The sequence below is a fragment of the Impatiens glandulifera genome, chromosome 1, assembly GCF_907164915.1.
Source record: "Impatiens glandulifera chromosome 1, dImpGla2.1, whole genome shotgun sequence".
Taxonomy (NCBI): domain Eukaryota; kingdom Viridiplantae; phylum Streptophyta; class Magnoliopsida; order Ericales; family Balsaminaceae; genus Impatiens; species Impatiens glandulifera.
In genome coordinates this window covers 5,398,909-5,411,060 of record NC_061862.1, presented here as the reverse complement: position 1 = coordinate 5,411,060, position 12,152 = coordinate 5,398,909, and the positions used below count along the sequence as shown (strand labels likewise).

Sequence of the window (12,152 nt, the reverse complement as noted above, 5' to 3'; positions counted from 1 at the left end):
TAATAAGTAATCGAGCTCGTAAATTTTCGAGAATAACGATTAACTCCTCGTAAAACGGTATTTAATGCCAAGGTTAGAGACATTAAAGACGTGCTATGTAATTCGCTCCTTAGACGAATACCGGTGGGATGGGGCATTCTCGAACATATCAGTAACATCCAATTCAACGAATGAACACACTCGTACACCGATGGAAAGCCGAGGAAAACGGGAAAATGATTTCAAGCAAAGTGTGGAATACCATCTGAGAGAAGGAGCAAATAGTAGATTGGGCTAATCCGGTCTGGTTGTCAAAGGTTATCCTAAGACACCAATTCATTTTATGGCTTGCATTTCGGGAAAGACTAAACACGAGAGATCGTGTTAGGAAATACATGGAAATTCTGGATTCAAGATGTTTAGTGTGTGAAGGGAATGAAGAAACAATTGATCATCTCTTCGAAAATTGTTCATTTGCCTCGAAACTTTGGAATAAATTTGAAAAAAATATGGAGATAACCAGATTCTTGGGAAACTGGAAATAAATCGAGGAAGTAGATGTGATGAAAGCGAAGGAAACAAAGTTTAAGTCAAAGATTTTTAAATGCGGATTCGGCTCAATAGTTACAACATCTGAGGGGAGAGAAACGCGAGGGCATTCTCGGGGAATCGAAGAACTCTAGAGCAGACCTGGGATGATATTGTAATTGAATGTAGCGCGAGCATCCAGACATGGAGAAGAGCCCCGAAAAATGAATAGAATTTGAATCTCTGTAGGAACTAGAAGGTATCATATCAGGAAGTCACCAAAGACGTTGTTTTTAAGCGAGATAAACGCAATTTAAATTTGTTTGTAATTTCGATGATTGTTTATAATTCATTTGTTTTTAGACCGTAACGAACTTAATTTTCCTAGGCTTGTCTAGGAAAATATAGAAACTCATTTGGGTTTTTTCCCGTTTTTTGGAATTTTTAATAAAATAACGTTAAGTCATTTTTCTAAAAACAAAACTCCTCGATAGACTTTATTATTTTCCTAAACGAATCTCAGAAAATATCATAATAATAGTATTATGAATGATACGCATCGGACGATTACGATCATTAAGAGTTCGACGATTTCTCTCTAACCAGATAATCTACCAAAGAATAATTGGGATTGTAATCTAAATATGTAGGTCTGTCATATCGGCCGCATAAATCCAAATTTTCTAGCAACTAATTAAAGACTCGGTCATCACCCAATTAATCACAGTAATACTCTATTAAAGACTCTAAATACTAGTCACTCTTGGACAATACAAAAGTAAATGAGTTATCGATTCTACCTCTTCTTGACACATACGACAACGTCTAGCCATAATACAACATTTTTTCATGCAAATACTATATGTTAGAATTCCACCATGAATAACGCTTTATCCAAATAACGAAATATTGGATTGAATCTTTGACTTCCACAAATTTTCTCAATAAAAACTATATGGAATCATCTTAACGAACAACTTGTAGCAATGTCTCGCATAAAAACTATCCATATATTGTCAACGCATAATGTTTTGTTCAGACGATGACACTTGTTTACGTTCTACCAAAAATAAAACTCTATTATGGAACGAAGTCTCCATAATGTTTAATTTTCTTTTATATCTAATTCAGCTAACGAAACCACTAGACCGAGAATCAAACATGTCATTAATTGTGTCATTTCTACATATAGCAATGGAAGCAAGCTCATGATACGTCGTTCATGATACGTCGTTCATGATACGTCATAGCTAGACTTTTGACACTAAGCCAAATGTCGTTATAAAATTTAATCGCAAAACCATCCCCCACAATGAATCTAGACTGTTCACGAAAATTTTTCACATAGAATAAATTTCCCTTTAAATGTTACATCCCGCTAGATAATTAGACATTTTGGTGAACCAACTAGACCAATCATTATCATACTTACATCTGATTATCGATGCCCAAAGACTATTCGGCTCCATTACAAATCTACAACACCATTTTGATAGAAGAGATTTATTAAAAGAAATAAGATCTCGAATATTTAGACCTCCTTAATCTTTACAACATTTAACATTATCTCAACTAATTAGATGATAAAACGATGAGTTAAAAGATCCCCATAAAAATTTACACATTATTCACACTATTTTCACCGTCACACTCTTGGGGAGAATGAATAACGATATCATATATGTGAGCATAGATAACAACATATTTTTAATGAGAATTAGCCGACCCCCTTTTGAGATTATTTTATTTTTCTATCTAGACAATTTACATTACATTTTAGTGATATTCGGGTCCCAAGAGACATTGGGTCGTAATTTAGCACATAATAACATATCGATATGTTGACGGAAGATCACCAATTCTAAACCCCAACACATTTGTCAACCTTATATTTCTTCTATTCGAAACAGAATTTGAAAAAAAGATGTATAATTTATTAAGATTATTTCGAAGACTGGAACATTCACCGAATAACCATAAAATATTTCAAATGTGTTTACAATTCTTATAAGTAGTCTGAACCATTCAAAGCTGTGTCTTCAGCGAAAAGTAAGATTGTAAGGTGTTTTAATAATAATATTATAACATAAAACTCTTTTCCAAACAAGCTTAATAAAAAAATTAAACAAATAATGGTGGTCTCCGTTACCCGAGATGTTGACGCGTCAAGATCTTGGGGGTAGGGTCTGTAAATAGTCAAACCCAACCACTCAATGGTCCAAATAAGCTAGCCCTAACTAATATTGGGTCCATATCATCTTTGACTATTATATTATATTTTTTAAGGAATCTCCTCTTTATTTTAAAGATGTAAATTTATAAAAAAAAAAAATCTCATAATATTTTCAATAACCCATTTTATTTTATTGGTTGATAAATCGTTTATAGTTCTCTCTTGAATTTATTTTTCCAAACTATAAAAAAATGAGGTTTGGTGAATTAAAAGATGGCTTGTTCCTTTCTATTATATGATTATTAATCATTAGTATTATAATTTTAAATAATTGTGGATTAGTGTAAATCATATTTTCTTAAATAATTTATGGATTATCAAATCATTAGTATCACGTCCAAATAATTTGAAGGAATATTATAATCATTATCATTATCATTATCTTCTTTCATCCATTATATGTATCATGACAATTTTCATTCTATTGTAGGTTGCTAATTAATTAAGGAAAAAAATAAATATTGACAATATTTAAGGGAATATAATTTACAAACAGGGCCCAAAATAGTATTGAAGAATAATGCATCGGGTAAGGTAAAGTAAGATATTATTTGTGAAATTAAATAGTGTGGAGGGGAAGGTATAGCTTTCATTGGATTGTCATCTTTTGTATATACGAAATAGTTGAGCGATTCTAAATTTGGAGTACCTACGCAGAAAAAATGTTATTATTATTTTATTTTAATTTTAAATTAAAAGAGAACTAACCTTACACTCCACAAATTTGGTCTTCCACTTAAACTCAAAACATTTTTAGTCTAGCGGTAACAATACGTGGATATTGTCAGCCTTTTTGAAGAGTTACGGACAAATTTTGCGTCAGTTAAATATTTAAATGTATTTGTGGGTATATGCTTAACCCCTTTTTAAGTTTTTTATTTTTTTTTATTTAATTTGTTATATAATAGTTTTTATTATAATTAATAAAAGTAATTTAATATAATTGGTTAAATATTATAATAATCTTTATTAAAATTGTGAATTCAAAATTTTCAACCAGAATTTTTTAAAAATAAAATAGGAACCATGGAAAGGGTAACTAACCCTAGCTCGCCACATCTAGGGAGGGCCGCCACTTATTGCTCCTTATCTATAAATATTATTTTTATCCATATCGTTTATTTATTGAATTGGACAAATTTGAAAAGTAAATAAATATACTCTAGTTAAAACTATTTAATTTAGCAAAGAATATTAATCTGTAAAAAAAATACATAAATAGAGGGATTGGATTGACCTAATTCAATCTAAGTTAAATTAAATATCCAGTTAATTAAATTAAATACTTATCTATAATTAATCTAATAAAAGAACTTTAATTATTAATATTTTTTAAAAATAAAAACATTGATTAAATAAGTGGACTAGGATAGAAATGGAAAATATGTATCATTCAGGAATACGTAATAGAGACTAGAGAAATCACACTAATTGTTTGGTCCCCACCAAGATGATTTTCTTTAATTTTATACCTTCCAATTAATTATGATGTTACATCCTTTAATACTGTCTACTTATAATTCAATTCATTTCGCACTTATCTATCTATCTAAATATATCAATTTAAATAATATCATAATTTGTGATGAAATATAATTATAATATATTTTACAATAAACATTATAATACCATCACTATCAATTATTATTTTATTTTTTAAAATAATTCATTTATATAAAAAAAATGATAACTATTGTTTAAGCATAACCACCCTCTTTATTATTATTAATTAATAATGTTGATTTTATTAATCACATAATTTAAAATTTTAATAGATCAAACAAAAGATAAAATAAGTTTTACCACTAATATATTATTGTACCAATAGAATAATATTCCGAGTAACTTAATATTACGTTTATATATAAAATACACAAAATCACAACAACTATATATGATCATTTCAAATATTAATGTATAAAAAACAAATAAATAAGAACCAAAACTCAATAATATGTAACTATTTGGATCCCAATCATATTTAAAGTTTATCTAGATGAGTCAAGGGTCAATAATTTATAATCTCATAATGTCTTACAGCCGCCTATATTAGTCTAAAGAATAAGAAATATGTTACCTTTATTTATTTCACTTTTTTTAATGTGATTTTTAGTTTTTTAAATGAAGTTAACTACTTTTAAATTTTTTAAGAAAAAAGAATTAGGTTAACTAACTATTTTATTATTTAGTGGTCAAGATTTTTCTTTTATACAAAAGCAACTAATTATTAGATTGATTCACAAATGTCATCTTCACTAGTGCGCAAACAAGTGAACAAATTTGACTTTTACATTAGGATCGTTTAATCTGATTTATTAACTTAAAGAATATTTGATTTTATTTATTCGTAATAATTATTTTAAATTCATGTAATCAAATTAGTCCATTGAACATTTATTCAATTTGTGCTGTTCTTTGTTCATTTGTATTATTTTTCAATAGTTTTAATTTTAGAAGATTTTTTTGTTCAATTCTTAAAAAAAAATATATGTTTTGATACTTAATTTTAATTATTTCATAATTATTATTTATAATCATATTATTATTTTGTTTTGATGAAAAAAAATTTAGTTATAAAGAATAATCTAATTCTCAACGGTGAACATTAAATTTAGTACCCAAATTATAAATTTTAAATAAAACAAATAAATTCATATATTAATTCTAATTAATTAAAATTAAAATAATATCAAAATAAAATAATTTGAGATAAATGTTGTATTCATTTATTCCAAAATAATTTTAAAAGGATAAATAATTTGGATAAATGGTGTAGCCATTTACAACATTTATCAAAATTATTTATTTATAAATCCCCAAATATATAAAAATAAAATAAAATAGACAAAATAAATATTTATGTCTATTAAAATAATTGTGTATATATTTTAATAGAAAAGAAAATGAGTGAAGAAAAAATCGATTTCAAACAAACTCTAAGGATGAAAAAAGATCATGATACCGTGCAACCGAAATTAGAAAAATGGCTACAGCAACCACACAATCATCCGATGCAACATTGACCTCCATCTAATGAACGAAGACTTGTCGCATTGCCCGCTACAACAGAAGTCAAGTGATTCTATGTAACATTGAATCAACTGACGCCCGAGGTAACGTCGTTAGCCTAAACGTGAATGAGACATTGGACGCTGATGAAATGTAGACAAAAGGCCCAACGCCATTCCCAAACGCGCGACCACAACCTCGGGTCGTCTTCTTCTTCGCGACAAACAGATAAATATTGGCCGAAACTTTTGATTTTTTAAAAGTGGAACTCGGACAATACTCCACCAAACAATTTGATTTAAAGGCTGAAATGATTACCATAGCTTGGTGATCACAGGTTCAATCAAAACCTGAATGGATCATGATGGTTGAAAATAGACAAAAGTCATTAATGACCTTATGTCACGAATTCGATCCACTTGCATCCTCAACCGACTTAGAAAAGCTATAAATAGCTTCTTCCAACCAAGACGGAGACCAAAAGATCAATCTCAAGTCTCCAATCCAACTCTTACGAAATCTTTCATAGAAATTTTAATAAGTTTTATGAAAACTGTGAAAACTTTGTGTAAAGCTCTAAAGCTCAATTCTGGATTATAATAAAGCTTCTAAAAGTTTATGAGTGTTTCCAATTCAATGTAAACTTCAATTCATGTTGTAATCCAACTTATGAATTCAAATTAAAAAATTTACATTCAATTGAAATTCAACCGGTATTTGATATTGCTTGATTATCCATTTTCTTAATTTGAATTTGTTCCTAAGATCATTTCAAAACTTTCTATTGAAATCGATTGGAGTGAATCATGTTAAATAAAAAAACACTCAATTCAATTTAATAATTTTTTTCAAAATCGAGTTTTTGTTCTTCTAGCTCAAGAACAATAACTCAAAAAGCTTCTTAACACGTTTCTAAGGGTGTTGTGAATACATTAAATCAATCTTGATCAATTCAAGTCTTGTTGGTAAAAAACCAAAATTTCCAAAAAAATGAAAATCTCAGTTCTTGATTTGTTCAAACTCATAATTAGTAATGATTTTATTGTTTAAATTGATTTTAACAAGTATAAAGAAGTTATTGATAAAATTTTAACGTGGAATCAAATTATAAGAACCCGAATTTATTTTTGCGCAAAATTGGTGAAAATCCCGATTTAATCTCTTTTTAATTGAATGATACTTCAGGATGATATTAATTGTGTTTTGCATGAGGAGATGAAGCTCCCCATGCCCTTGGATCGAAGAAGGGAAGCCATGAAGACATCTAGAAACTTGGACAAAGGTTCACCCAAGGTCAAAGATGACCGATAATTAAACCATGGCTTCCGACCGATAAATCCTAACTTACGATCGATAAAATTCAGTCTGTCCTGGTTTTCGAACGAGATAACCAGCCAAACATGTCTCCCCCGTATTGATCTCAGGCCGAATCAAGTCCAAACCTGCACGTCTGACCCGTTTCGCGATCCGGACATTTGCCTAAGGGCCTATTTGTTTGGGACTTTTGATTTTAATTGTTTTTTTTAAAATAAAATATTTTTAAAAAAGTTTTACAAAAATTATTTAATAAAGGCCTATTTGAATTTATTTTTAAATTCTAACATCTTAAAACTAATATTTTATATGTGTTTTCTTCTATAATTCGGTACATTTATTATTTTACAACATTAAATGTAAGAAAAATCTATATGTATTTAGAGCTTGAAAAATAATTCATTTAAATAAATATACTAAAACTATATTTTCAAAGAAATGATTAAAATTTTATGAAGTAGAGACCGTTCTTTAACTGCTACGAAATATATAGTGCAAAAATTATATCCTAGGTGTCAACAAAAATCGAACTCAATAAAATCTCTAAAAATGACATTTATACATGTATATAAATACTTTATTGATTTTAAACTTAAAATTAATGGGCGACTCTATAATCAAATAATAAAATCTTTTCGACAATTAAACATTTTTAATTAATTTAAATATTTTCTTTAATAAAACTTTGGTTTGATTAAATCTAAAATTAATTAAAAAATTAATTATTATTATAATTAATTTTTAACATCAAAATACATTTATATATAAATATTTTCAGACACACAAATTAAGACTAAGAAAACCAGCTTAAGAAAACCAGCTTTTCGGGAAAAGTAAATTTTTGGGTATTACACCACCATCAATTATCTCCTCTTATTTTAAAGGCTTGTTTGGATTTGGATTAGTGTTATAATCTGGGTTATTTAAAAATAATGATTAATTGTGATTTTGAGGAAATATATACTATTTTTTTTTATAAAATGACCTAAATATATTAATTCATATATTAATATATATATAATGATAAAATAAAATAAAAATTAAAATAAATGGTGTTTTAGTATTTTGTTTAATGAATTGAGTAATGTATTAAAGAAAAGAGGAGTGGAAAATATTTTTTTAATTTTAGTTTACTTAAAATATAAATATTTATATGTGTAATTGTGTAGATTTACTATTTGAAAATATAATAAATATTAAAACACTAGGCTTAACTATGTTTTAGAATAAACTTTGATTTGTTTTTTATATAATTAAAAAACTATTATATTGTTTTATAGTTTTATAGTGAATATTAACAATTTCAAAGATCTTGATTTTGATAAATGAGCATTGCCTTCATTGTCTTATGCCGAAATCTACATAGTTGTTGTATTGACTTCCCAGCCCAAAAAAATATTATATTAACAAATTTGTATATATCTCCACATTTAAAAATAATAATAATTTAAATCAGTTAACTAGTGACTAATTATGTGAGAAAATGTTTAAATCACACCTAGGTACCTTGATTATTATAGAGTGTTTGATCTTTAATATTATTTTTATCATGATTTAATAAGTATTAGGTTTTACAAATATTTTAATGCAGATATGGCCTTGTTTGGATAGGTTTATATAATAACATGAGTTATTTGAAAAATAATAAATTGGGGTGATTTTGAGAAAATGTATAAAAAAAAATTTATACAAAACTTAAAAGGTACTAATATATAATAATAAAATTAGATTTTTTTTTATAAGAATTTTTAGTATTTTAATGAATGAATTTAGTGATGTAATAAAAATAAAAAATGAATGAAATTGTATTATTTAGATTTGTGTTATTGAAATAATCCAAATCTCCTGAGTACATTGTCAAATATTGTTAGACAATTATGTAGTTGAGTAGTTAGTATATTTTATTCTTGTATTTATTTATTTTTTATTTTAATTAATTAATTTAATTAATTAATTGAGTGATGTAATTAGAAAAAGAAAATTTAATAATATTTTTTGAAATATTATTAAAATAATCCAAATCCCCAAGTGGATGGTCAAATATGTAGACAGTTATGTAGTTGACTAGTTAGTATACTTTTAATGTTGCATTTAATTTTCCTAATTTTTAACTATTTAACAGTTGGGATGTTTGCTACTTTTATTTATTTATTTATTTATTTATTTGAGGGAGTTACTTCATACTTGCATTAGAAGATAGCCCATCAACACACTAATTAATTGCCTTTTCATATCAACAAGAGTCATCACATATTTAATTTATTGAAATTATCAACTATAAAATGAATCATGTAAACTTTCCCCCCAATTTATTATTACATTACATGTTAAAAAAAATGTCTTATTCTTTATTTATTATTAATCTATTAACCAAACATGAGCTAATTATTTTCAATGGGACTTGAGTTATTGGAATAAATCATAGTTTTTATTTCAAAATTCATTCATTACATCATTAATTTAATTAATTTATTTATCTCTTAAAATATTTAAATTCCCTTATTTTTTTAAGAGTTATAAAGTTAAGGCATTAAGTGAAATCAGATTTTATTAATTTTAATGTTAAAATATTATATATTTATATAATATTTTTAATTATCTCATAAACGTTCATAGAATTTTAAAGAAAGACCCTGAAACAATGTTTGATTATATATAAATTAAAAAAATTATATACTTAGAGATAATCCTTAATGGTAAAAATAACAAAATCTACAATATAATTTCACTCGTATTATATATTATATATTTATATAATATAATACTTAATCATTATATTAAAATGAAAATGTACCAACTAATTAACATTTGAGCTTGATTGATTAAGGCCTTGATTATATTAAGGTCTAGTTTGATGAGGGTTTTTGGGATAAAACCCAATTTTTATTCCAAAATCCAAACATTTTATCAACCATCAAATCAAATAATTTTATCACTTTAATACTAAAATTACCCTCTAATTTTATCCTCTCTCTCAATCATCATTCTCTCACCTACACCATATCCTCTAAAGTCAAATGACAAATTAGTCTTCAAATTTTAAAAACCAATTTTTTCCTACTTTTTATCAAATAAGGTTTTTTTTTTTTTGGATAAAACCCAAAAAAACATTTTCCTCAAACAATGCCTAAGTTATTTAAATATTTTTTTATTTTGTTTACTCATTTTCATATCAATCAATTAAATTGTTAAAATATTATACATATTTTTAATAATAATTACAAATAATTATACCTAAATATATTTTTTTTAAATAATCCCAATTTGGAATAAACTAGATAAGTGAAATGAATGTATTGGCAGAGAGAAAGAAAGAAAGAATCTATGTATTGATGGTTGAACAATCACCGTTCTACTCTCATTTAATTTTTATTTTTTTAATTTGTTATTTTGGGAAAGTCGGTTCTTTCACTCCACGTTTCTATTAGGTCTTGTTTGAAACCCACTTATTAGTTATTAGAATGAGATTGAATTTGATATAGATAATTATATTTTCCACATATATAAGAAGAAAGGAAACAAACAAGCCTTAATATATTTCTTTTACCAGATTTTGGTTATAACTTTGAAAACAAACAAGTCCTTATAGTGAAAGAACCGACCTTCCAAGCTATTTCTGAAGTTGCCGCCTTTTCCGCGGCGCTGTTATTCTATAAATAGGTATTACAGATCTTGTGTAATTCCACTTCTCTCTTCTTTATCTTCTTTTTTCAAAAAAACCCAATCTTTTTGCACGAATACCCATCTCTGAAATTCCAAATTCAGCCGCCATGGTTGTATTAACAAACCCATCATCAATTCCAGAGCAATTATCCTCCTCCGGCGCCGATGTAATTCCCGTCATAGACCTATCAAATCCCGATGCCAAAACCCTCCTGGTAAAAGCCTGCGAGGAGCTTGGATTTTTCAAAGTGGTCGGCCATGGCGTCCCCTTTGAAATAATCTCCAGGCTGGAAACAGAAGCCAATAAATTCTTCTCTCTTCCTCTGTTTCAGAAAGAAAAAGCCGGTCCTCCTGACCCCTTTGGGTACGGAAACAGAAGCCTTGGCCCAAATGGAGACGTCGGTTGGATCGAATACTTGATGTTCACAACCAATCCAGATTTTCATTACCACAAATTTGAATCCGTCTTGGGTGAAAATCTCATAACCTTTCGGTAAGCTTTTCCTTTTTTAGATTTTAGTTTTTACCACAAATGTAATTACTAGAATTGAATTGAATTTGCAGAAGTGCTTTGAGTGATTACTTAAGTGCTGTTAAAAGAATGGCATGTGAAATCCTCGAAGTTCTTGCTGATGGGTTGAAGATTCAACCAAGAAACACATTGAGCAAGATGCTAATGGACAAAGATAGTGACTCTGTTTTTCGTCTGAATCACTACCCTCCGGCGCCGGCGGCGCCGGCGGCGGTGAAGAAAGAGTTAATTGGGTTCGGAGAACATACAGACCCACAAATCATATCAGTTCTAAGATCAAACAATATATGTGGTCTTGAAATATCATCAAAAGATGGTAGTTGGATCAGTGTTCCACCAGATCAATGTTCTTTCTTCATAAACGTGGGAGATTCATTGCAGGTGATGACGAACGGGAGATTCAAGAGCGTGAAACATAGAGTATTGATTGGAAACAGTAAGAAATCAAGGGTTTCGATGGTGTATTTTGTTGGGCCACCTTTGAGTGAAAAGATTGCACCTTTACCATGGCTGATGAAGGAAGAACAGGACAGTTTGTATAATGAATTTACGTGGTTTGAGTACAAGACTTCTGCATACAAGTCACGACTAGCTGATAATAGGCTCTGTTTGTTTGAGAAAATTATTATTATTTAATTCCAAGATTATTCTCTATCTTAATTTGTTCATTAATTACTTGTATTGTAGCATAAATTAATGTTTGATCTAGAAACAACTATTTTCAACTTCACCATATATGTCTCCTAATTTAATTTATTTTAAAGATTGTACAAATGATTTTATCTTGAATTAACTAGTTTGATCAATTAATATATTTCCTAAGGTTAGGGTAAGGAGGTTGACATAGTAGAATTTTTATATTATTATCTGGGGGCCAGTAAGTTTATTAATCTG

The 12,152-nt window shown here is 27.8% G+C and overlaps 1 protein-coding gene across 1 annotated transcript; it reads left to right on the top strand.

Annotated features, from left to right (window-relative positions):
* The first annotated feature begins 10,769 nt into the window (after window positions 1–10,769).
* On the top strand, window positions 10,770–11,911 carry LOC124920959 (gibberellin 2-beta-dioxygenase 1-like). The gene is made up of 2 exons (XM_047461550.1): window positions 10,770–11,219; window positions 11,291–11,911. Exons 1-2 carry the CDS (start codon window positions 10,834–10,836, stop codon window positions 11,892–11,894), a joined length of 990 nt encoding a protein of 329 aa, XP_047317506.1. The 5' UTR covers window positions 10,770–10,833; the 3' UTR covers window positions 11,895–11,911.
* Window positions 11,912–12,152: the final 241 nt, after the last annotated feature.

Excerpts from the sequence above, each read along its gene's own strand:
- LOC124920959 (XM_047461550.1), top strand. The coding sequence starts at position 10,834 with ATGGTTGTATTAACAAACCCATCATCAATTCCAGAGCAATTATCCTCC. Across the intron at positions 11,220-11,290 it reads GAAAATCTCATAACCTTTCG|AAGTGCTTTGAGTGATTACT; the intron begins GTAAGCTTTTCC and ends TTGAATTTGCAG.